Below are 27248 nucleotides of genomic sequence, written 5' to 3' on the forward strand. Positions count from 1 at the left end.
TGAAGAGATGAAAAATCAAGTATGGATAATAAATAAAGAAGCACTAATCTTCCGCTATTTGTCCCTAGTATACTGTAAACCTCACTCTGTGCGTGTGCTCACTGACAATTGAGCTCATTAAACTACAATTAAAAAATGATCCTTATTCCTGCTCTAATGCTTCAGAATAATAAGGTTATATTCAGCAGGCCAGGTCTCCTACTGAATATACCTGGATAAAGTTATCCAGATAACTTTAAATCTAACTGGCTACTGTAATGTTTGGCTGGCTGTGGGATGGCCCCGCGACCAGCCTCTCTCACCCCAAAACGCCTCGGCTTCTGCTGGCGGCAACGATTTCTCCCTTAGGTGCATGCACACACATCCTCACCAACTATAGAGGCCCTGGAATGGGCGATTGCCAATGACATCAGTGTGGTGGGGTATTTAAATCCCTGCCGCAAACTCAGCCAACAGGCCCTTCTGGCTCCTGCCTTGCAGTGCGTGTTGCTGTCTCCTTGTGCTTTGCCTCCTTGCTTTATTCCTGCCTTGTCTTGTTCCCCAGTGTCCTGTCTTGCCTTCTTTTGTCTGTCTTGGCCTGATTCTCTGTTCTGACCTCTGCTACAGACACTGACTATTCTTCTGGATTGCCACCTGCCCTGACCCAGATACTGTCTGCTTGCTGCCTGCCCCAACCTTGGTCTGGACCTGGTTCCCATTAGGGATGTGCATCATTTTTTTGCCACTAATCAAAATGGCGCCGATGGCCCTTTGCCCTTACCATGTGACAGGGGCTATCGGTGCCATTGGCTGGCCCCTATCACATGGTAGGAGCAAGGGATGGCCCACACTATTTTGTTTATTGGCAGCAGATGTCCCGAGAGTGGGAGATCGCTCCTGGGACCCCCGCTGGACCACCAGGTACTTTAGGAAAGTTTTTTTTGGGGGGAGGGGTCGGAAGGGTAGGGGATTCTAAATAATTAGATTTAAAGGGTCGGGGTGGTGGTTTTTTTTCCAGCTCGGGACAGCCGAAAACAAAAACCGTCCGGATCTGCGGGAAACGGAATTTCCCGCGGGTCCACGATCCTGAAACCGGAACAGATTCTGGCACCCGATTCACATCTCTAGTTCCTATCTGCTTGCTGCCAGCCCTGACCACTGCCTGAATTTTGACTTCACCTAATCCCTGCCAGCCCATGGAACCCATGGGCTTAATCTGCAGGGAACAGGGCTGGTATAGGTGAAGCTCCAGCTCCAGAACCAGTAAGAGCGAGTCCATCAGCTGTCGGCATGGACCTAGGGGGTGTACCTTCTAGGATGTGTCAACCATGCCACAGGTCAAGGGCTCACATTGGTGACAGGCTACATTCTGACTATATCTGGTTAATTTTAAAATTATCTGAGTAAGCTTCCAGGAGCAGTATGAATGTACCATGCCCTACTCAATAAAGGAAGAGAGTACATAATTTCCACCTCAGGAACTGCCCATCCAGAAATCACAGATTTTTCTTCTTCAGCAGGCCTAAGTTCACAGCACAAGATATGCTCTCCTGCCATCTATTGGAGACAGAGAATACTGGCAGGCTGAGGTCAGAATGGGAGCCTACAAGGGGTGATAGGGACAAAGGTCGGGCAGCACCATTTTGGCATACTTTTTTTTTTAATGTACACAACGGCCACCTCCTACGTTGCTCCAGGCAGGGGTGGAGAGTGGGACAGGCAGTCTTTGCAGACCCCAGGGTTTGGCACTACGTCTGATAGGGCTTACTTAGGGCTGTTGGCCCCTTTAAGGGATGAGAGCCCCACTGTCCCAGGGCCACCATCGCACATTGATTGGGAGTCACAAAGCCAAGGCTTTGTGAATGACCCTTAAGTTTGGACCTTAGGTAATGGACAGTGAAGTGACTTGCCCAAGGTCACAAGGAGAAGCAGCAGGATTTGAACGCTGGCTTCCTGGGTTCACAGTGCACTGTTCTTACCACAAGGCTACACCTCCAGTCCTGAAAGTAAGAGTTAACATATTTAAAATAAATCAGAGGTATTTCACTCAGTGTACCATTAAGCTTTGGAATTTGTTGCCAGAAGATGTGGTCAAGGCATCTAGCACAGCTGGGTTTAAAAGGTGCTTGGATAGTTTCCTGGAGGAAAGATCCATAAATAATTATTAACTAGGTAACATTGTAACACAGTAAATGTTAGCAAAAAAGACCCAAATACTCCATTTAGTCTGCTCTGCAAGTTTTTATTTATTTTGTTTTGGATACAACTGCTACTCCATGCAGGTTACCTCTTTTCTTCATTTTCATCCTTTTGTCACAAGGGATACTCAAGTTTATTCCATGCCCTTTTGAATTCCATTACTGTTCTTGTCTTCACTACCTCTTCCAGGAAAGCAGTCCTTGCATTCACCACTCTTTTGTGAAGAAATATTTCCAGACATTGCTCCTGAGTTTATCTCCTTGGAGTTTCATATCATGACTCCTAGTTCTGCAGCTTCCTTTCCATTGGAAAAGGTTTGATTCTTGCGCATCATTAATACCTTTCAGGTATTTAAAAGCTGTATCATATCTCCCCTCTCCTCCAAGGTATAAATATTTATGTCCTTCAGTCTTATCTGATATGGCTTTTGATGCAGACCCCACACCATTTTAGTCACCTTTGGCGTGGGTTCTATCACCGCTTTCTGAGAGTGAGCAACAGGAAATGAATCTACTCTTTTGGATCTGTTCGGTACTTAAGACCTGGCTTGATCACTGTGGGAAACCTGATACTATGCTTGATGGGACTTTGGTCTGACTCACCATGGCACTTACAAACACAATTCACCTCTCTCCATTGGGAACACTGACCATTTAGTGCTATTTTCTGTTTCCTTTCTTTTAACCAGTTACCAATCCCCAATAGAATACTGCCTTCTATCCCATACCTTCATTTTTTGAGGAGTCTCTCATGAAGGAGTTTGTGAAATGCCTTCTAAAAATCCAAGTACAAAAACTCTACTCCTTCATTTTCAACCAGTCATTTCCGTAAGCAGCAGATCTTAGAATTTCCAACCTTTCAAATTAAGAAAGAATTTGAAGTTTTCCACGCAATGAAAGGCTACGTAGTCATATTTAAAAAGCTGTTTTAAACCTGAAAGTTTTTCAGTTGTTACAAATGAAATCCTCAGGAAGCTATGATCCTACCCTTTCCAACGATGCGTGTGTTTTCTTGAAACAGGGGCTGAGGTCCTAAACAAAACCTTTAAAAACTACAGAAAGAAAGAGAGCCCCGAAGCGCCACGCTGTCCTGGCCGATGACGTCATCAAGCCGCGCCGGCCTCACTTCCTTTCGCACACAACAACATGGGCTAAGCGGTGCCCGGAAGAGCTTAGCGCACCGAGAAACGGCCCCGCTCCTGCTGCTGCTGCTGCTGCCACGATCTCTCCATCTTCACTGCGCAGCTCCTGTCTCGGTTCCCTGCCACCCTCGCATTACCGGCGAGGGTAACTGCTGCTGCCTGAGAAAATGACTTCCGGCGTCTCTAACTCTTAAAGGGGCAGCACCAGAATTTATAGTAAGTAAAAAACAACAACAACAACACATTTTTTGTTTGTTTGTAAGGGGCTAAACAGTGTGGTTGACTAGGCGCAGTGGTTCTTGTCTCTGGTGATGGTTGTAGGACTGATTCATTGCTTTAATACATTCCTCCTGCTAGCCTGAGAGGGAAGCCCGATGAAGGAAGCAATATATTGGTTTTAATTAAGGTCACTACTAGACAGTTCCATGCTGTTAGGGACCAGATGAGCCAGTACTGGTTTTATCTTTGTAAGGCTCATTCCAGTTTTTGTAAAGAAAGCAAGAAGTGCAAGTCTATCCCTGATGACATGGTCATCTAGTAACTCTAAGACAAAATAAATATGGTAGGAGTAAACAAATGGCATCAGAAACAGTATTCACAAAGCTAAAGCGGTCCATCAGGCTCCTTCATTTGCACGGGGTAAACGATATTAACATTTCCCTCCCCAGTTCAAAGCTTTTCACTCGTAGGGTACAAGATCTGACTTTCTTTTGTGCTGGAAAAAAGGACTTTGGGGGTGGGGAAGAGGTTGGAGGTGAAGTATTTATTTTTAAAACATGTCTTAATAGCTTTATCCAGGATCTCTAAGCGATGTATATAAAATGGGAAAAAACCCAAATGCAATAGGTACAATACTTACTAATACAAAAGAAAATATAGTAATACAAACTAAAATAATCACTGATACAGCAAATACAACAGATGATCATGCATAAATTCATGATAATTACACATATCCACATGTCGGTTTGGGTGATAATTTTATCTGGAAAGTGATTAATAAATGCTAATAAATAATATTCTGCTTTTTAAAAATAGAATTATGCTCAGACATGTTTTCAGGCTAGCACATATGCTCTTTGAGGTGTGTTTTGGGCTATACTTTTTTTTTTTAATGTGGAAGTATTTTTTTTTTTTTTTTAGAGATTGCTGGTTGATTTTTTTCTGAGTGTGAGAAGCTTGCTTGTTTGGTTGTGTTTTTTAATTGTAATGCAGATTGTGATAAATTGCAGGAAGACCTTGTGAAACTGGAAAATTGGGCGTCAAAATGGCAGATGAAATTTAATGTGGATAAGTGCAAGGTGATGCATATAGGGAAAAATAACCCATGCTATAGTTACACAATGTTAGGTTCCATATTAGAAGCTACCACCCAAGAAAGAGATCTAGGCGTCATAGTGGATAACACATTGAAATTGTGAAAGTGTGCTGTAGCAGTCAAAAAAGCAAACAGAATGTTGGGAATTATTAGAAAGGGAATGGTGAATAAAACGGAAAATGTTATAATGCCTCTGTATCACTCCATAGTGAGACCACACCTGGAATACTGTGTACAATTCTGGTCGCCACATCTCAAAAAAGATATAATTGCGATGGAGAAGGTACAGAGAAGGGCGACCAAAATGATAAAGGGAATGGAACAGCTCTCCTATGAGGAAAGACTAAAGAGGTTAGGACTTTTCAGCTTGGAGAAGAGATGGCTGAAGGGAGATATGATAAAGGTGTTTAAAATCATGAGAGGTCTAGTACGGGTAGATGTGAATCGGTTATTTACTCTTTCGGATAGTAGAAAGACTAGGGGGCACTCCATGAAGTTAGCATGTGGCACATTTAAAACTAATCGGAGAAAGTTCTTTTTTTACTCAACGCACAATTAAACGCTGGAATTTGTTGCCAGAGGATGTGGTTAGTGCAGTTAGTATAGCTGTGTTTAAAAAAGGATTGGATAAATTCTTGGAGGAGAAGTCCATTACCTGCTATTAATTGACAGCCACTGCTATTACTAGCAATGGTTACATGGAATAGACTTAGTTTTTGGGTACTTGCCAGGTTCTTATGGCCTGGATTGGCTACTGTTGGAAACAAGATGCTGGGCTTGATGGACCCTTGGTCTGACTCAGTATGGCATGTTCTTATGTTTTTGTGATCATGATCTGTGTTTGTGAATCTTTATTTAAAAAATGCCATGACACAAAACATGATCTCCTCCGGGTTGTCTGACAGAACTGCAGTCAGGTTAAACCAATCAGAAAGTTGCCTGAGCAAGACTATCCAGAATCTGCTTTCTTAGTGGTTACCATGTTTGCTTAAGTAACCTTTGCCACATACTTTTATTTTTAATTTTGTTCATTAATTATTTCTTAGGTTTATACTGCTACCTCTTTGCTTGGAGCCCTGTTACCTCACTTTCCAGGAAAAAGCAAAAGCATAGCTATTCATCCAGGCTTTCCATTAAACCTCAATATAGAGAAATGGAAATGCCCACTTTGTGGTGTCATTTGATTCAATGATGACTGCACTCGACCATCCAATTAATGTTATTATTAGTATACCTGTAAGTTTATTCTAATTCAGTTATGATCTACCTTGAGGCCATTTTTTGGTAAAAGGTGGAATATCAGCCTTTGGAAACTTATTATTATTATTATTATTTAAAGTTTTTTATATACCGCCGCTCATCAAAGATATAAACTTAAATACAATTTCTTTTTCAGTCCAGACTGGATTATCTGTCATCATTTACTATGATACCATGTTAATCAGAGCTAGTTGGTAGTACTATGAGTGGTCACAGAGCCACTGCTAGTAGAAAATCTGTACAGCAAATGTTGATCACTGCTTTATCTGAGTCGCTGAAGTTTCCATTTATTGGTAAATAAAACTGAAGTTTCCAAGCACATAATCTAATTTTTTTTTTATTCTCTGCTCTGTAGAAACTGCTGAGAAAGGATCCAGGGTTGCATAGACTGAAGGCATTGCAAACTGCCCAAAGGGAAGACGGCATTTTGTGACTGTGTGCATGCCTTCCTCTTCTTGGCACCCTTCCAGAACACAGCAGCAATCCCTCAGACAGGACAGGAAGGAACATGCCTGGACCAATCTCTGCTCAAGTAGGAAAGTTTCCTAGACATTTTTTGCATGTCGGTGTAAGGCAGTATTTCCTAACCAGTGTGCCTTCAGATCTGATCAGGTGTGCTGTGGAAAAGTTACCACTGCCTAATGCTCAGGTGCAAGCCAACACCTAGGCTCTGCTCTCGGTACCTCATAGCAACGTGAGTTACCAGCAGTGGCTTTTAAACATGTCGGAATTCCTTTCTGAGAACCTGTCTATAATCATGCACGCTTCTTCCTAACCTCAGCATGAGCCCTGGAGTGTAGTAATTAATAGGCAGCATACAGGATATGGATAGCTGGGCCACCGTTCTGCTGAACATAAGTAGCTCCTCCTCATCACCTCTCCCTTGAGTTCTTCCAATCTCTTTCTTATCCCCAGGCTGCATGAGACAGCGAGAGCATGCACTGAGCCCTGGATGTGACTCGTTCTAGGGAGCAGTGGCAGTGGAGGAGCTCTGGCAGCCACGTGTGCCAGCCAAACTAACTGAGCCGGCTGCTCGCATCGCACCAATTTTTTTCCTTCTCCTGCACTTGTCTGTGGAGGGAACTGGTTCATTGTGTGACTCCACCCTTTCCCCATCTGCCTTTGTTTGAAAATGTGTAAGATGAATGGGCCTCTCCTTAAGGCATTTTTATTCGTTTATTCATTTTTATTTGCACTTTCCCCAGCCCCTAGCATATAACTTACTGAAGAGATAAAACTTTGAATTGTACTTATCATATAACCATATTTTGGATCCTCTATATAATCATATATACATATATTCATGTTGACAAACATATTACCATGCTATTTATTTATTAACTCGCATGTTTATTAGATGCTTAGTAAGATACTCTAATTTGTTACTTCGTTTAACCTGTTCAATGTAAACCGCTAAATGAAGCGATAGTTACCGTTCCTTGTAAACCGGGGTGATATGTATATTATACAGGAACCTCCGGTATATAAATCCTTTAAATAAATAAATAAATAAATAAATAAGACTGGAAGGGGCTTTCAGTGCTTGTCCAGCTCTTCTTTTGAGTCCTCTCCATGTCTGTATCGTGCCCTGCCCCATGGAGGTTGGTGTGCCGCGTAATATCTTTGTGCCTTGCACTTGAAAAGGTTGGGAAACACTGATCTAAGGTTTTGGCCAGGTTTGCCAGAAACCATTTTGGCTTCAGAGGACTATAAACCAAACAGATCTCACTATTGATAAAGCATGAGCTATCAAAAGGTGTTCAAATAGCTACAGCTCGGCAAAATCGTGTTAAGAAAGCTTTCCCCCAAATCTGTGTTAAACTTGTAACAGTTTTCTTGCTCCTCAGGAGAGCAGCTGAGAATGCCTCCTTTAACCCAAGGAAAAGATGATGTACAACATACCCAGATCAGTCTAGACAAGTGGTTTATGTAGCCCTACCAGCAGATGGAGGCAGAGAGCAAGACTTTGAGGCACTGCTACTTATCTGAGAGGGCCACCTGCAGTCCCCTCAGTATTTCTCTGACTCCAGCAGATGCTAGAGGTGCAAACCTGCAGTCTGGAAAAGAAAAAATTTAGAAGTTGGAATTTTGGTTTTGGCTCCCTGAAGTGCTTGGCTCCTTTGTGGACCATCCCTCAGGTGGAGCGAGGTGACCAGGGGGGTTGGGAACCCCCCGGCTGGTGCTGGTCCCTGGTAGGCCGGAGTTTCTGATAGCCAGGGGACTGGCTCACTCGGGACTTCCGAGGTCCTCTCCTGAAGATTCACCTTCTTTGTCAGGGAAGTACCCAGTTTTGTGCATTTAAGCTGTGTTTTTTTTTCCTTCACAGCAGCTGCCGGAGCAGTCGGGGCACGGTGGTGAGTATGCCGAGGGCAGCAGGAGCTGTCGGAATTTCAGGAGGGTCTAATCCAGGGGAGTCCCTTCCTCTCTTCTTCCTGGGGGATCCGGAGGTTTGCAGGAGGTGTGCCATTTGACTCCGGCATGGACGTTTCTTACCACGGGTGTGATTTGAAAGGTTTTGGGGTTTTTTTCGGCACCATGGTTACCGCTGATACCCTGGAGCTCTTGTGTGAGCGTGGCGGCGGGTCCTTTTCTTGCCTTCTCCCACGCACCGCTCAGCCTGTTTTTTCTTCAGGGCGCCGCTCTGCCTTTAGCTTTGTGGGCAGCCTGACTGTGGTTTCAGCGCGCCACGTGAGGCATGGTGCCAAAGCCACGTGTGGCAGCTTGCATGGCCTTCAGCATTTGGTCCGTGCTTCTCAATAACTGTTTCTTCTGTACTGCCTGTGCAGCAGGGGGCGAAGGGACTTTGGGGGTGACCTTAGAGGAAAAAGGTCCTCCGTTCATCCAGCAATGTGGCTGGGGCCCTGGGGGACCCCGTGGGGGCTTCGTTTCTGTTAGAGATCATGGGAAGGAGCTAGTGGCAGACAGAGAAGCAGTGGATTCGCTGCCTCCTCTGTCCCCTCTGCTTCAGGAGGGATGGGGAGCGGGGGGGAGTTGGATGACAGTCTTTGGGGGCAGGGGACTGTGGATCCCAATCCCAATGATTTCTCCCCAGAGGTTTTTTTTTTTTTTTTGCTGTTCCACGAGTCTTTCCTGGCTAGGAGGGAGTTGGGGGCTAAATGCCCTAAGGAGAGGCCCATCCATCGAGCCACTAAAAGTCCTAAGGTTGTGCCTTCTGGAGATCTGCAGTGCCGTCTGGATCGTAAAGGTTTGGAGGCAGATCCCAGAGATCTGGGTTATTTCGATGATTTGCAGAAGGATCCAGATTTGCAGGAGGCAGATCCAGATGTGGATGTGGACCCGGAGGCGAATAAGGATGAGCAGGATCAGGATAATTGCCCGGTTTCAGAAGGAGATGATCCGAGGGTGGTCTGCTTGTTCAAGAAGGAGTTGCGTCCCCTTTTTCCTCAGGTGTTGTAGGAATTGGGGGTTAAAATTACTCAGGAGGAGTCGAATAATGAGGGTGTGAATCCAGTCCTGGATGGGCTGCAGGGCCCCCCTAGTGCCTTTCAGTTATCCAAGAAGATTCGTAAGTTGGTGAACCGGGAATGGGATTTTCCAGAAGCAGATCTAAAGGTGGACCAAGCCATGGTCAAGCAGTTTCGGCGGTCACCAAGAAGACGACCATTCCAGTAGTGGGGCAGCCGCTCTGAAGGATGTGCACGACCGCAAGTTGGAGATTTATTTATTTATTTATTTAGTTAGTTAGTTAATTTTATATACCAACATTTGTTGGAAACATCATGCCAGTTTACATTTTAACTGGTTAACAAAAAAGAGCAAAAAATACAATACACAGGGAGGGGGAGGAGGAGCAGCGAAGACAGAAGTAAGAATGATAGGGAAAGAGAGGAAATGAATAGGAACATTCGAAGCATATAAATTAACCATAGGTGATAAATATACAATTCGATGGGAGTCCTAGACTATTGCTGGCAGGGACTGGGGGTCGGGTAAGGAGAGGAGGTAAGGAGATTAAATTGAAGCGGATGTTCAACGTCTCTGCTTTGAGTTTCCATGTCGCGATTTGTGGTAGCATGATGCAAAGGGCTTGTCTGTATTGGGTGCAAAAGTCTCAAGAGCAAGCTCCTCCGGAGATGGCAATGCTCTCCAGTTAGCGCGCTTGGAGGCAGGAATGGCTTATGTTGTGAATGTGCTGTATGACTTAGTGCGCGCTTCGACCAGGAGCATGGTTTTGGCGATAGCAGCCTGCAGGCTTTTGTGGTTATGGAATTGGTCAGCGGATATGTGGTTCAAGGCGTGGTTGTGTAATCTTCCATTCAAAGGAAAGCTCCTTTTTGGGGAGCATTTGGACCAGCTGATGAAGACTTTGGGGGAGTCCAAAGGTAACAGGTTGCTGAAGATAAAAAGACTGCCCAGAATTTCTTTCCATCACGGGTCCGTTTTCAGGAGTCGCGTAGGTTCTGTGCCGGCAAGTCCTCCTCTGGGGCGGGAGCAAAGTAAACTAGTGGATGGCAGCAGTCCTTTCGAGGCTCCCGCAGATCTTCCAGGGATAGTGCCAGCTAAGGGGCCAGGGGAGGAAAGTCCTTACAATGAAGCCAACTTCACTCATTCTTTCATAGAAGAGGTAGGGGGTAGATTGTCCAGCTTTTATGAGGAATGGGTCAAGATTACCTCGGACCTTTGGGTGCTGGGCATGGTGCGAGATGGTTATACTTTAGAATTTTCGCACCCCATCAGGGAAGCCTTCTAGAGTCCCACATGGCCTCTCTGAGCAAGCGGGAGGCAGTGAGGGGGACTCTGCAGCGACTGTTGCAGCTAAACACCATTGTTCCCATCCTGCAAGAGGAGTAAGGATGGGGCAGGTATTCCATTTATTTTGTGGTCCCCAAGAAGGAAGGAACCTTTCGGCCCAACCTCGACTTGCAGAAGGTCAACAGAGCCCTGAAGGTCCCTCGTTTTTGAATGGAGACGTTGTGAACTGTGATTGCCGCTGTCCTCAAAGGCGAATTTTATCGTCGCTGGATTTGATGGAGGCCTATCTACATATTTCCATTCGAAAAGATCATCAAAGGTTTCTTCGGTTCTTGGTGTTGGGACGACACTTCCAGTTTCAATCTCTTCCCTTCGGCTTGGTGATGGTGGTAGTGGTTGCCGCATTTCGACGGGAAGAGATTCTGGTTCCCCCTTATCTGGATAATTGGTTCGTTTTGAGCAAAGATGAAGGAGGAGTGCATGTGGTCACTTCAGTGAGGGTTGGACATCTTGCAGTCGCAAAGAGTCACGTGGTGCCGACCCAGATATTGGAATATCTGGGGATGCTGTTTGACTCCCAGAAGGGGCAGGGTGTTTCTCAGTCTTGAAAGATTGACAAAGTTACAGACGCAAGTGACGCATCTGAGTTTGTCGGTACTGATGGCCTAGGATTATTTACAGGTCCTGGGTCCATAGTTCCATGTTGGACTTTGTTCCATGGGCTTTCGCACTCTTGAGACTGTTGCAGAACGTGCTTTTGTCCAGATGGAATCTGATGTTGGGGGGAATACCATCTACTGTTGCTGCTCCCATAAGGATCCAGGTCCAGTCTGTCGTGGTGGCTTTTGCGGTCCAATCTGGAAAGGTTTGGGACTTGGAAAATCTGGACTGGGTGGTGGTGATCACGGATGTCAGTCTCAAAGGTTGGGGAGCAGTGTGCCTGGGGAGGACGGTCTAAGGACTTTGGTCGAAGCAGGAAAGTTCCTGGTCAATCAATTGTCTGGAAACAAGGGCGGTACGGCAGGCGCTGAAAGCCTTTCTTCCCTGGGTCATTGGCAGGATGGTTCGCATATTCTCGGACAGTGCAACCACAATGGCGTACATAAACAGGCAAGGAGGAACAAAGAGTCAAGTGGTGGCCCTGGAAGCCTAGCAACTGTTTGTCTAGGCAGAGATTCATCTCGAGGAAATAGCAGCCTCCCATGTCGTGGGGATGGACAGTGTGCAGGCGGATTTCCTCAGCAGGCAACAGTTGGATCCGGGGGAGTGGGAATTGTCCCTGGAAGCTTGGAACCACATTTGGCATGATATGATACAGACTTTCAGATACTTGAAAGGTTTTAATGACCCAAAGATAATGACAAACCTTTTCCGTTGGAAAAAAATCAGCAGAACCAGGGGTCACGATTTAAAGCTCCAGGGAGGTAGATTCAGAACCAATATCAGGAAGTATTTCTTCACGGAGAGGGTGGTGGATGCCTGGAATGCCCTTCCAAAGGAAGTGGTAAAGACCAGAACTGTGAAGGACTTTAAAGGGGCGTGGGATAAACACCGTGGATCTATAATGTCTCTAAAGGATGTGTATGAAGAGTGGGTGGCTCGCGGGAATGACTGCTATTACCTGGAGATAATACCCTTATTCAATAAACATACACACAGTTAATGCGACTCCAACATTACTCTAATAACGACAAGAGGTAATGTGGGAAAAAAATGGATTTCCAGTCACAAAAAATGTGGGGAGTAGCTTGCTGGTTATGGTGGTTACTACTCCTAACTAAATAAGCCCGATACTCACTTTCATTGTCTATCCAGCATAGCTCTCTGCTTCAACGGCAAGGGAAAAAGTCTGATACTTCATGCATATCCGGCACAGCTCTCTGCTTCAATGGCAGGGGACGGCAGGGGAGAAAGTCTGATACTTCACTTTCAATGCAAGTTAGCTCTCTGCTTCAACGGCAAGGGAGGAAGACCGATACTTCACGCATATCCAGCATAGCTTTCTGCTTCAATGGCAGGGGGAAATGAAGAAAAGTCTAGAGGATGTGAATGAAATGAAGAGAAGAGGCATGGGGGTGACTTGCGGGAATGATGGTTACTACCCTTATTCAATAAACATACACACGGTTAATGTGACTCCAACATTGCTCTATGCTTCAACGGCAAGAGGAAATGTGGGGAAAGGATCTGCATTCACAAATAAGCGTGGGAGTAGCTTGCTTGTTGCGGCGGTTACTACCCCAACCCAAATTAGCCTGATACTTCACTTTCAATGCATATCCAAGCAGCTCTCTGCTTCAATGGCAGGGGGAATGAAGAAAAGAGGATTTATATTCAAACAACCAACAAGGGCTAAACTGCCCAGGCTAGAAAAACAAACAAGCGTGGGAGTAGCTTGCTTGTTGCGGCGGCTACTACCCTGAACCAATCATGTCTGATACTTCACTTAGAATACATATACAGCATAGCTCACTGCTTCAACGGCAGGAGGGAGTGAAGAAAAGAGGATTTATATTCAGACAACAACCAACAAGGACTAAATTGCAAAGGCTGGGTAAACAAATAAGCTTGGGAGTAGCTTGCTTATTGCGGCGGTTACTACTACTACTACTACTACTACTACTACCCCTAACCAATTAGGCTTGATACCTCACATTGATGGTCTATATACCATTGATGGTCTATATACCATCGAATACTGTAAATAGTTTCTCAGTTACACGGTTTATCTTATTATTGTAAGTTAATGTACATTTTGTTCCTGTTCTATGTAAGGGCATTCCCAACTAGTTATAAGTTACATGTAAACCGATACGATGTGCAAACGGTTGTCGGTATATAAAATTCTCTAAATAAATAAATAAATTGATGCAGCTCCAGTACTGCTCTCTACATCAATGGTGGGGGTGGAAGGAAATTAGAACCTAAAAGTTACCAATAAGGATCCTGACCTCAGTGGTCAGAGTAACAGATAAATATGAGAAAAACAAGTATGAAGCTTGCTGGGCAGACTGGATGGGCCATTGGTCGTCTTCTGCCGTCATTTCTATTTTTCTATGTTTCTATGTCAGGTGGAGTGTTCCCCAGTTGGATCTCATGGCGACACAATCAAATGCAAAGACGAAAAGGTTCCTAAGTCGCAGAAGAGAGGTCTGCGCAGAGGGACTGGATGCTCTTGTGTGCCCTTGGCTGTTGGGGATACTCCTGTATGTGTTTCCCCCGTGGCCATTGGTCGGACAAATGCTGCAGTGCATAGTCTCACCCAGGGCCAGTGGTTCTGGTGGCTCTGCCGTGGCTGTGACGTCCGTGGTTTGAGGATCTGGGTCATCTCGTGCTAGAGGGCCCTCTCAGGCTGGCCCACCTGCTACGCTTGCTGCGACAAGGACCCATATTTTCAGATTGGGAGGATCAATTCTGTCTCAACGGCTTGGCTTTTGAGAGGTGGTACCTGCGACTGAAGGGGTATTCAGAAACAGTTATTTCTATGCTTCTCTAGGCCCAGAGGCCAGCTACATCTTTAGCATATGTCAGAGTTTGGAGGGGTTTTTGAGTCGTGGTGTCTTTTGAAGTGGCTGGATCCCTTGCAGGTGGATGTTCTGCAAATTTTAGCAACCTTACAGGAAGATTTGTTGAAGAGTTTGGCCTATAACACTCTCCACGTTCAGGTTTCGGCCTTGGGTTCCCTTAGGGATAACGTATGGGGTAGGTCTGTAGCCTCTCACCCTGATGTGGTTTGCTTCCTTAAGGGGGTGAAGCATTTGCGACCATCGGTTTGGAAGTTGTGTCCCGAATGGAACCTGAAGTTGGTTCTGCAAGTGCTCTGTGGTGCGTCTTTTGAACCCATGAAAAGGGCAACGCTGAAGACTGTTTTTGGTGGCTATTTGTTCGGCCTGTAGGATTTCGGAGCTTCAGGCTCTATCATGCCAGGATCCCTTCTTGTGTATTTCTAATGAGGGGGTCACATTGAGAACGGTCCCCTCCTTTTTGCCGAAGGTGGTGTCCTCTTTTCGTTTTAATCAATTGGTGGAGTTCCGGCTTTCCCAAACTAGCCAAGGATTCCCCGTGGGAGAGGGAGTTACATCTTTTAGATGTGCGTTGGATTATCTTGTGGTATCTGGAGGTCACTAATCCTTTCTGGCAATCGGATCATCTTTTTGTGCTGTTCGGGGGTGCAAAGAAAGGTGATAAGGCATCCAAGGCCATGATTGCACATCGGCTAAAGGAGACCATTTGCGCTGTGTATATTTGTAAGGGTCGCGAGAGTCCAGTGGGTCTGAAAGCGCATTCTACAAGAATGCAGGCGGCCTCTTGGGCAGAGTGTCAGTTGTTCTCCTCTCAGGAAGTTTGTAAGGCAGTGGTGTGGTGCTTGCTTCATACTTTCACCAGTTATTATCGTTTGGATATGCAGGCTCAGGAGGATGCGTCCATTGAAAGTGTGCTGTGTGCGGGTCTTTCGGGTTCCCACCCAGTTTAGGGGTGATTGGGTACATCCCACTTGTGTGGACTGATCTGGGTATGTACAGGAAAGGAAAATTAGTTCATACCTGCTAATTCATTCCTGTAATACCACAGAACAGTCCAGAGACCCTCCCCATCGCTGCCGAAAGACTGTAGTTTTTTCCTGCTGATAGTTGTAAAAATTTTCTAAGAGGTTTTTTTTATTCAGTTATACATAGGTTTTTGGTGGTCTGGAGGTACAGAGGCTCCAGGGCAAGGGGGTTCCAGCCCTGCTTTTCCTGTTAGCCCTGGTGTATTATCTATTTTTGCCAAAATGATTTTTATTAACATTTTCCATGTACCGTAACCTGCGGCGCATCGTCAATACAACCAAACCAAAAGACAAGAACATGTCAGCATAGACGTATGTAATCATCAGTACATAACAGATATAGAAAAATAGCCTGACGTGCAGATATAACACCCAGGCCCCCTTCTTCATTCCAGAGACGGTACAAATTGCCTCAGCCCAGAACCTTTTACCTCTCTGTTCTTGTAAGGAGCCTCCAGCATGGCCTCGATCACAATGTCGAAGTCGTCCGACGCCATGATACTATCAAGTCTTCAGGTAGGAAAAGGAGAAAAACATAGACAAGAATTACTTAAGAAAAAGAGGGGAAAATAGAGAAGTGAAGGAAAGAGGGTGGACAGTTCAGCCTCCCCCGGCGAGGAGCAACAAGACCCAACCACGGACAGAAAGCGCAACGAGGTTTCCTGGGGAGACGCCGACGCGGCCTGTGCAAATGTACTGGGGCTCAAGAGGCCAAAACAGTGGAGGTTCTGCTGCGTGGCCCTCAGTTACAGCGCTCTTCCTTGAATAGATTTGGACGGTGTGCTGTGTTGTTGGCCTGCCGAACCATACTGGCTGTCTCTGTGGACTCTACGTCCCAACCTTCGGTTCAAGCCTGGTATCAACGGATGACGTGGACTATGCAACTCGAGTGGCTCGACCATACTGTGGGACAGCGAAAACTTACTGTAATTGCTGGACCGCATTTTTTGACATATTGCCTATAGATATGCAAAGTAATTTATGTTCTACCGGTTATAAGACGACATGGTCCTAATCTTTTTATTTATTTAATTTTTTTTAGGTTTATCTTGGCTTCGGTACAGGTCAATACTGAGGTCTGCAGGTGGCACTCTCGGTTAAGTAGTTGTGCCTCAGTTTTGTTCTCTGCCTCCATCTGCTGGTAGGGATGCATAAACCCACTGGTCTGGACTGATCTGTGGTATTACAGGAACAAAAATTAGCAGGTAAGAACCAATGTTCCTGTAATGATCATAACACTATGAAGACAGAGACCCTGATCAGATTTCTTTCTTCACTACTTACTGTCTGAGCTTGCTCACATCACTTAATCTTTCTCTGCATGAGAGCAGACTGTAAATGTTTTTGAGTTGTGCATAGCTTCACTAGTCTTATTGATCCTGGTGAAAAATGGTATATTTGTAGGTTATGAGACCTTTATCTGTACCCAGTATAAGAACCGTCCAAAGATGATGATGATATATAAGAGCTGTCAAGCCCACATGGGCCTCCTCTTTAGGAGGAACCTACAACAAATTGTTGGACAACAGCAGCTTGATCAGTGCTAATGTGGTTCAATTAGAATTCAGGTTCTTTGAGGAGAGGCCATTGTGCACTGACGATGCTTTCTATATGTCATTGTTTCAGGCTTCGGTGACATTCCATGATGTGGTAGTCTGTTTCTCCCAGGAAGAGTGGCGCTTTTTGGAAGAATGGCAGAAGGAATTGTATGCACACGTGATGAAGGAAATTCACAGAGCCCTGTTTTCCCTGGGTGAAGCACCATCTTCTCTGCTTATTGGGTCTCAGGCAGTCCTAGATGTGCATGTCTTAAATCTTGGCCTTAAGGCCACATAAATGCATGAATATATAGTAATATTCGGTCTGTGGCCTTTTAAGAAGTTCTTAGAGGAATAGTCCCTAAACTGTCATTAAGCAGGTAGAAAGCCGCTGCTTATCCCTGGGCATTAGCAGTGTGGATCTGTCTACTATCTGGGATCCTGCCAGGTACTTGTGACCTGGATTGGCCACTGTTGGAAACAGGAGACTGGGCTTGATGGCTCCTCTCTCTAACCTAGTACGGCAATGTTTGTGTTCCTGAAATATTCGCAGTCAGTAAATATTTGTCTTTCTCTTCTAGAGATTTCTTCTTGTGCAGGATTTTCTGCACACCTCTGAATTTCGCAGTCACTGAGCTTGCTGACACTGTTCCTTTCCTTTTTAATAGGTTATGCAATTGTCAATCCTGATGCCTTATTCAGAATAAAAAAAGGCGCACGATTCAAGGATAAGGGTGACGCTGAGGGACAGAATGTCAATGATGGGTGCACCTCATGTAAGAGCTTTTTAAAAATTTCTTTAAGAGAATTTTAGTTTAGTGTTTTATTAATTATGTGGATTTTTTTTTAAACTCATCTCTTCTACTGTAATGTGCCAAGCGAGGTACAGGGTTATAGCTCTATGATAGAGAAGACCATTGATAATTTCATAGCATAAGGATGGTGCTGCTGCTACTCTGACTTAACACTTCTATAGCACCACTCGACATACACAGCTCTGTACAAACAACATGTAAGAGACAGTCCCTTCCCAGCAGAGCTTACAATCTAATCAAGACAAACACACAGGGCAAAAGAGACTTGGGAATTTCATTAATTCAGACAATGGTTAACAATTAATGAGGCGGTACGCGGGACAATCAGGGGTTAAGATTTTAAAAGCAGCCTCAAAAAGCTGGGGCTTTAGACCGGATTGAAATAAGGCGGGAGCAGGGTGCAGCAGCTCAGGAAGTCTATCTCAAGCATATGGTGCAGTTAGATGGAAAGTGGAGAGATGAGCGAACACACTAGGCTGAATAGCAATAGCGCTCACAAATGGTCCAACAACCACCGAATGACTAAGCACTAAGTGCCTTCAGGGTTTGTACATAGCAATATTTATTATGGACTGGGTCCCCCGACACGGAACCGTGTTTCGCTTGGGCTGCGTCAGGAGGGACAGTTTACATAAGAGGTAGAAGTCTGAGTAGGGTTGAACGTGAATTCTGAAAAAACCCAAACATAACATTGAATATAAATATACAAAGGACCACAAAACACATGGCAAAAAGCAGAGGATAATGAATACCTACCCAAATAAGAGAGAGATTATGGTTATGCCTTGTACATTGTACTATTCCAAAAGGAAAACTATAACATGTGAATAAATAGAGCACAGACAGAAAGCTGCCAACATTATACTTTAGATAGTAGGAAACCAAAAGGCATATGTACCACTTATGCATAGAAAGATGGATGCAGATCTAATAAAAGGGGGTTGGCAATCTGAAATGGTCCTAAATAACAGAAGAAAAGGTAGAGGTATAGTGTGCCATAAAAGGAATTAATATGTAGAATAATTACATAGCAATTGAAGAGGTAGGGAACAGGGCTTATATAAAGATGAGGTAAGAGAGGCTGTGGATAAACTAAAAGAAAAAAAAAAGAGGGTTGGAAAAGAGATGCATTTTGAAACAAATTTGGAGACAGATTGAATCGTGAAGGAGGAATTAGCCCGAGAGGGGAAGGAAAAAAAGATATGAAACAATGCTACAACCCCAGGGGCGGCTTGGCCTATCGGTGGGCCGCTCGCTCTGGTCACGTGATCTGCCGAGCGTGGCCGCGACAGAGCCGCACTCGTCAGACCATGGGGTATCGCCTGGGCGGAAAATCCCCGGCCGATCTTTACCCGGAATCCGCCCCTTTGCAACCCAGTAAACAAAGCCTCTGCCAGTGCCGCAAGCCATGGTGCTGAAAAGCAAGTTAAAACATGCGGGCTGATACAGGAAAAACCGCGGGAGAGCCGGCGAGCGCCCCGGCCGCTCTCTGGGTGCGCGATTCAGAAAAGAAAAATATGTAAATGAGGGCCTGCGGTAAAAGGAGGCGCTAGGGACACTAGCGCGTCCCTAGCGCCTCCTTTTTGACAGAAGCGGCGGCTGTCAGCAGGTTCGACAGCCGACGCTCAATTTTACTGGTGTTGGTTCTCGAATCTGCTGACAGCCACGGGTTCGGAAAATGGACGCCGGCTAAATTGAGTGTCTGTCTTCCAACCCGCGGGCAGATTTTTAATTTTTTTTTTATTTTTGGGGCCTCCAACTTAATATCGCCATGATATTAAGTCGGAGGGTGCACAGAAAATCAGTTTTTTCTGCTTTTCTGTGCACTTTCCCGGTGCCTTTGGGCAGGCATTAATTTCTGAAAGTAAAATGTGCGGCTTGGCTGACATTTTACTTTCTGGATTGCGCGGGACTAACTAATAGGCTCATCAGCATGCATTTGCATGTTGCGGGCGCTATTAGCTTTGGGGGGGGTTGGCCGCGTGTTTTTGACGCGCAATTACCCCTTACTGAATAAGGGGTAAAAATAGCACATCAAAAACGCACGGCCAAACACGGGCTAACAGTGCATTGGCCTGATGGTAAATAATGAGAAGGTGAGACTGAAATATGGGATCATTAAAATTAAAGGCATGAAGCCGTGCGGCTCTGGGACGCCGGTGTGGTGAGAAGCAGTGAAAAAAGAAACACGGAGTATAAAAGGAGGTGGAGGCAAAGGCTCTTGTTTGTTAGAATGTAAACAGCACATCAAAAAGCGAGGGAAAAAAAGTAATTGGAAACAGCCGGCTGTGACTGTAAGGCTAAAGGCGCGCTTTAAAAAGGAACAGGAAGGGCATGAAACGGAGAGGAAGCCCGACCAAAGGGGCGAGACAGAGCCAATGACGTCAGAGCAGAATGTGAAGCAAAGCTCGGAGAAAGTGAATTGGAAACCCTGTGGGAATGAGTGCATGTACAGGGCGGGAAGGTGGAAGAAGCAGTTAGTGACAGCGCGGAGAAGGGAAAAATAAAGTTGTAATTTAAGAGAGAAAAATGTTTGTGTCGCCAGAATTAAATACAAGGGGAATGAGAGAAATAAATTTATGGAGGGTCTGAAAAAGACAAATCGGAGAAAATTCTTTTTCACTCAACGCACAATAAAGCTCTGGAATTTGTTGCCAGAGGATGTGGTTAGTGCAGTTAGTGTAGCTGGGTTCAAAAAAGGTTTGGATAAGTACTTGGAGGAGAAGTCCATTAACTGCTATTAATCAAGTTTACTTAGGGAATCGCCACTGCTATTACTGGCATCAGATGGGATCTTCTTGGTTTTTGGGTACTTGCCAGGTTCTTATGGCCTGCATTGGCCACTGTTGGAAACAGGATGCTGGGCTTGATGGACCCTTGGTCTGACCCAGCATGGCAATTTCTTATGTTCTTATGTTCTTAACAGGTACACAAAAGGGGGATAATGACTAGAAGGCGAAATGAGGGGAAAAAAGGAAAATTTCAAACAAATATAGGAATAGGACGTATTAAAAAAAAACAAACAACAAACTGAATCAGAGGAATGCTGACTCTTCAGTCTCCCTATTGAGACCAGTAGGAATGGGCGAGTTGAATTAAAAAAAAAAAATCCAGTGGCGTTCGCAACGCGTCAGGAAAGTTGAAAGATTGCCACCACAAGGAGGTGTAGAGAAACATTCTAGTCAAAAACCCACAAATCAGAGTTCACATGGTTTTTATCCAGCCAGTGATTAACAAGTGAGGCATTAGTTTTGGATGTATGGATGCAAGAACAGTGTTCAAAGATTCTAGTCTTCAGCTTACAGGTCGACTTGCTGACTTAAATTAGATTGGCGCCTACTGAATCACAGTGAGAAGTATGATGGAGGGTGTAGTTCCTCGTGTGATCCATTGTCTCCAGTCCCTAGGCTGGGTAATCAACGAAGTGAAAAGTCATCTGACTCCATCACAGTATCTGGAGTGTTTGGGAGCTCGTTTGGACACCCTCCAGGGCAGGGTGTTTCTCACGAATGACAGCAGCAAGTGCGTCTCTTGTTACTGCTTCCAAACCCCAGAGTGTGGGGTTACCTACAAGTTCTGGGGTTCATGGCTTCGACGTTGGAATTGGTGCCTTGGGCCTTCGCTCACCTGAGACCGTTGCAGAGAGATCTACTGTCGCGGTGATTTAATCACCATGGTTACCTCCTCAACTGATATGGGCTCATCTAGGATTTGTCGTTGTTCCAAAGTGAGTTGAGGGATCTCCATGATTTTCAAATATTTAGGGATTTCAACTTCCGGTATCTTCATGTCGGTGCTATACAGAGTAGCATAAAAGTCCTTAAAACATTTTCTGATTTCTGTGGGGTCCAGTGTAACGTGGCCACCGATGTCTTTTATTTTGGTTATTAGACTTTGAGAGATACGCTCCTTCAGCTGTCGGGCTAATAATTTCAGCCTTGTCACTGCCCTCATAGTATTTTTGTTTGTTTTTTTCCATGATATAAGCTATTTGGGCATCAATTAATGTATTCAGCTTGAAACGAGCCTCCGTAAGCTGTCGATACACCTTAGCAGATTGTGTTTGAAAGTGTTGTTTGGATAAGCGACTAATTTCAGCTAATAATAGTTGACGTGCAGACCCCCTTTCCCTTTTAATAGCTGTTGCTCTAGCTACACACTGTCCTCTAATTACTGCCTTGGAACATTCCCACACACAGCTTACGGAGGTCGATTGACTATGGTAAATTTGATAATATTCCGACAAAGAGCATGCTAAATTCTGAACAATTGTTTTGTTCTAGAGTAATGATACATTTAAGTCGCCAGGATGTCCCCCATGACCTACCTGAATGGAGAGATCTAGCCAGACCATCCCATGATTCGACCACGTGATCGGTTCAATCTCATTTTAAGAACATAAGAACAAGAAAATGCCATACTGGGTCAGACCAAGGGTCCATCAAGCCCAGCATCCTGCTTCCAGCAGTGGCCAATCCAGGCCATAAGAACCTGGCAAGTACCCAAAAACTAAGTCTATTCCATGTTACCATTGCTAATGGCAGTGGCTATTCTCTAAGGGGTAGATTTTCAAATACCGCGAATAGGCGTACTTTTGCTGGCGCATCAGGCGCAAGCAAAAGTACGCGGGATTTTAGTAGATACGCGCGTAGCCGCGCAAATCCTGGATCGGCGCGCGCAAGGCTATCGATTTCGTATAGCTGGCGCGCGCCGAGCCACGCAGCCTACCCCCGTTCCCTCCGAGGCCGCTCCGAAATCGGAGTGGCCTCGGAGGGAATCCTCTAACGCCCTCCCCTCACCTTCCCCTCCCTTCCTCTACCTAACCCACCCGCCCCGGCCCTGTCTAAACCCCCCCCTTACCTTTGTCGGGGGATTTACGCCTCCCGGAGTGAGGCGTAAATCCCCGCGCGCCAGCGGGCCTCTTGCGCGCCGGGACGCGACCTGGGGGCGGGTACGGAGGGCGCGGCCACGCTCCCGGACCGCCCCGGGCCGTAACCACGCCCCCGGGCCCGCCCCCGGAATGCTCCGGACATGCCCCGAAAACGCCACGCGGTTCGGGCACGCCCCCGACACGCCCCCCTCAGAAAACCCCGGGACTTACGCGAGTCCCGGGGCTCTGCGCGCGCCAGTGAGCCTATGTAAAATAGGCTCACCTAGGCTCACCGGCGCACATGGCCCTGCTCGCCTAAATCCGCCCGGATTTGGGCGGATTTAGGTGAGCAGGGCTCTTAAAATCCGCCCCTAAGTGAACCTAATAGCAGGTAATGGACTTCTCCTCCAAGAACTTATCCAATCCTTTTTTAAACACAGATACACTAACTGCACTAACCACATCCTCCGGCAACAAATTCCAGAGTTTAATTGTGCGTTGAGTAAAAAAGAACTTTCTCCGATTAGTTTTAAATGTGCCCCATGCTAACTTCATGGAGTGCTCCCTAGTCTTTCTACTATCCGAAAGAGTAAATAACCGATTCACATCTACCCGTTCTAGACCTCTCATGATTTTAAACATCTCTATCATATCCCTCCTCAGCCGTCTCTTCTCCAAGCTGAAAAGTCCTAACCTCTTTAGTCTTTCCTCATAGGGGAGCTGTTGCATCCCCTTTATCATTTTGGTCGCCCTTCTCTGTACCTTCTCCATCGCAATTATATCTTTTTTGAGATGCGGCGACCAGAATTGTACACAGTATTCAAGGTGCGGTCTCACCATGGAGCGATACAGAGGCATTATGACATTTTCCGTTTTATTCACCATTCCCTTTCTAATAATTCCCAACATTCTGTTTGCTTTTTTGACTGCCGCATCACACTGCACCGACAATTTCAATGCGTTATCCACTGTGACACCTAGATCTCTTTCTTGGGTTGTAGCACCTAATATGGAACCCAACATTGTGTAATTATAGCAGGGGTTATTTTTCCCTAAATGCTTAACCTTGCACTTATCCACATTAAATTTCATCTGCCATTTGGATGCCCAATTTTCCAGTCTCATGAGGTCTTCCTGCAATTTATCACAGTCTACTTGTGATTTAACTACTAAACAAAAGAAACACAGTTCACAGTCAGCCCTGCTCTGCCGTATCTTCACGAGATGACACTGGTTTATGAGAGGGACGTCGCTTGGATCTCTCTACCTTCTGCCGTTTAGGGATCATGGCTGCCTGTTGTTTAGAAGCTGCCACAGGGTGTTCCGGTGGAGAAAGTGTTAGTCGTGCATCTTGAAACATTGCTGTGGCGCCGCCATGTTTTTCAGCCTGTATGTTTTGCCTGCATGTTGAAATGAAATTCCACTGATATTTCATCTCTGCCCTTCGTAGAGGCTCGGTGACTGGTCTCAGTTCGTACCTCTTTTTAAGGGTGCTGGTTGCAAGATCTTGAAACACAGCTGCTTCCAGGTGATGCCATACCCAATGCCTTTTCTGTCGTGCAATTGTTAGAATTTGCTCCTTTTGAATAAAGCTGTTAAAATTGAGAATTATGTCCCGAGTTCTGTTTTTTTCTATGGGCTCCCAAAGCCTGATGCGCACGCTCAGTTGTAAGGGTTGCAGTGTCAGCTGCTCTTCGCTGTTCGCTCCCGGACTCTGCATGTGTGAGGAGAAAATTGCAGAAAGCTTGCGTGGTAGTCATACTGTCAGCATAATCCGGGGTTTCAGGGATCCCTTCGAGCCGGATATTATGGTGTCGCGACCTATTCTCTAGGTCTTCAAGTTTTTCTTCAAGCGCGATTAGCTCCGATTTTAGTTTCAAGTTTATTTTGTGTCAGATCTTTTATCGTTGCGTCCTGATCGTCGATTCTCATATCCAGTTCGTCAACCCTGTGTCCTAGGGCAAGGAAATCATCTCGGAGCTCCAAAAATGATGCAAGAAGTTCTTCCTTCTGATTTTTTTTAATTCGGACCGAAGTTCGATGAACTAGTCTCGCATAATCGCCTTAGTTGGTAAGTCGGCTAAAGTTGGGGTAAAGGCCATTGTCGCTTGGGGTGAGAGGATCGGGGCTTCCTCCTCCATCTCCGTTTCTTCTCCTGCCATGCAATCCGTGATGTCGAGGCCTGCTTTTTTATGAATCAGCAGTCAGTTTGGCAAAAGAGAACCTTTGCAGGTCACTTTTTTTTTCTTGGTTGTCATCGGGCTGTGGTGCTGTGAGGTTCAGAGTTAATTTGATTCTCGGTTGAGTTTGTGATTCGCGCCGTTTCGAGTGATTTATGTGAGGGGGATATGGGAGCCAAAGGTTTAGGCAGCCATCTTTCCTCGTGGCGAACAGAGCCCACCCCTGTATTTCCCCTTTCCTCGTGGTTTCCATCACCATTTATCTGATCGGTCCCATGAACGGAGTTTATGATCTCTGCACACTCCAGTCCACATCCAGCGGATTTCAATCTCCCACCAGCATCAGAATTCCCTGTTAGATGTGTTGGACCAGATTCCTGTCCAGTTCCTCCATCTGATTTGGGAGGTCTACAGACCCACCCTGCTGGAAATGGAAGTGCCATCGCCCCTTTCCAAGACAGCCCACAAGGCTTCCTTACTCCGCTAGCTATTCCTCTCGCTTTTCTGCCATCCCAGTCCTCCTTAAACAGATTGTAGCCCGGTATGGCTGCGGAAGGGCAGACAAGACTGGCCGTAAGGTCTTTTCCTGCCTTCATGGTTCTATTTCATTCAGCAATTCACTGAAGCATGCTTCCATGACGGCAGCACTACATCGTCTGCCTCCACCATTAGGGCTTGCAGATCTGAAGTTTTATTACCTAGACTAGGAGCATTCGTTCTCATTGCTTTCCAGCTATTTCTCCTTGGTTTGCTTAAACTCTCGCATTTTCCCCTTTTGGTTTATTGGGTCTGGGGGTGATAGCCTGAATCCGTCGGCTACCACTTCCTCCACTCGGTAAATGCCTGCCAGCCGATCGTATCTGCTCTACACCCTATCTGGCATCGATTCCCGAGTGGATTCTAACAAGTACGCGGGAATTCTTTCTTTCTTCTCTGTTAGTACAGAAAATCTGGTTGGTATTTCTGCTAGCCAGGGATCTTGGCAGGCATTTTAACCTTTTGTGGCCCTCCAGATTTGTCCCCAAGTTAATGCTTTTGCTAATAGCCTTCTAGCAGAAGAAGGTGTTTGTTCTGGGATTTTGTTTACAGCAGTGGCGTAACTCTTAATACCACTTCAGATGTCATTTCTTGGAGCAACTTTTGTTTGCAGTGCTGTGAAGGGAGTTTGGAGGGTGGGAAGATATCTGTGCATTTTGCCAGGATCCACCGTGATCCATGCATTCCTGCTTGCTGGGAGCACAAGTAGATGTTTGGGATGCTGTATAGGGGTGGGGAGGCAACTCTTAATTTTAGTGACTTCCTCCTTAAACTGAGTCAGCTCTTTCTGAATTCCAGTACTGAGACCCATCCAACAGTCAGCTCTGCCCTGCAGCGCCTCCTGCTGTTCACTGCTGAGACTCCCCCCTCCCACCACAGCTCTGCCAATGCCCTCTGCCTACGCTGCAGCACTGCTGTTATCCCAATCCTTGGACCCCCGATCCCAGGTTAACCAGTGCCCCTTAGTTTTGAACCAATTACTGCCTAGGCCATGCAGTGCCGTGGTATAATGTAATAAATACCAGGCATATATAGCCCTGAGGTATGATAATAGGCATCCTTGAATTTTGTGTGTTGCTTGTTCTGCTAACAGGTTGTCCCACTCTCTACCCTGATATTCTATTACGAGTTAAACGGGAGGAGGAGTCCTGCTTCTGTGATCCCCACGATGCAGAGGAGCAGGAAATTATCAAAGGCCCTTCCTCAGGTAAGAGAGGCTTGAGTTGAGGCTGGAGATGTGGAGCTGTGATGTTTGCTCCATCCTTTCAGGACAGGCTGATCCAGTCCTGATTTTTGTCTTACAAAAATAGTCCGCAGCCAAGAAACAAACCGTCCCATAAGCAGTGACCGCACGCTGTTTGTAGGTTTGGACGCAAACCATGAAGTCACGATCTCTGTCACCGACCATTCTGCTATGACTGTGTGAGATGTCAGCTTTACTTTATTCTGCCTTCTGTCCTTTATATAGGGTCAGGCCACCCCATTATCAATCCTGATATTTTACTAATGATTAAAGAGGAGGAGGAGTCTTACCGGCGGGCTCGGCAGTGCTCCGAGGAGTGGGAAAGGAGTCTGTGCCCTGGTACAAGTGAGTGGCAAGTGCTGAAAACATGGACACTGGCACCAAAAAAAACCCGAGTCCGCCAGGAGTTCAGGAGAGAGCAGCTGTGTCCAAAATAATCTATGTGGGAAGAAAGTGAGCCATGAAGAATACATGAGGTTGATTTTAAAAGCATTGCTCGTGCGTAACGTGGCCTTTGTCAGGATGAGACCCAAAGATAGGAGTAAATTACGGGTTGCGTTACAGTGGAGGTGTTGTGGTCTTTGTTTTCAAAATTGTATAATAAAATGGAGGGGGTGTCCTGCTTGTGGCTCTCTGGGACATGTTTGACTCTCTTATTCCAGTACAGGAACTACTTTATAATTAGACCATGAAACAGACGAAACAAAAACTCCGGTCCTAATGGATTTGGAGAGATTTCTTCTCTGGGACCAGGTGGAACAAATGTGTGTGCCCCTGGCACAGTGTGGGGAAGAGGGAGATCCTTGCTTTTAAAAAGACCTGTATGGAAGAATAAGATTTCTAGAAAGTTTCCATTTCTGCTTCTGGAACAGTTCTGGGGTAGTCTGTGATGCACTTTCTCCCTCT

The 27248-nt window shown here is 45.7% G+C and overlaps 1 protein-coding gene across 4 annotated transcripts in view; it reads left to right on the forward strand.

Annotated features, from left to right (window-relative positions):
* Positions 1 to 3297: 3297 nt before the first annotated feature.
* Positions 3298 to 27248, forward strand: part of LOC115075708 — a gene marked incomplete at its 3' end in the record, with an annotated part of 78169 nt that continues 54218 nt past the window's right edge. Inside the window, 6 exon segments of one of the 4 annotated variants that reach the window (XM_029576350.1) lie at positions 3300 to 3539; positions 6253 to 6429; positions 16786 to 16912; positions 17366 to 17473; positions 26193 to 26306; positions 26568 to 26687. In XM_029576350.1, coding sequence (XP_029432210.1) covers positions 6406 to 6429; positions 16786 to 16912; positions 17366 to 17473; positions 26193 to 26306; positions 26568 to 26687 — 493 coding nt within the window. 4 annotated transcript variants of the gene reach the window in all.

This window comes from Rhinatrema bivittatum, chromosome 14, assembly GCF_901001135.1.
Source record: "Rhinatrema bivittatum chromosome 14, aRhiBiv1.1, whole genome shotgun sequence".
NCBI classification, from domain to species: domain Eukaryota; kingdom Metazoa; phylum Chordata; class Amphibia; order Gymnophiona; family Rhinatrematidae; genus Rhinatrema; species Rhinatrema bivittatum.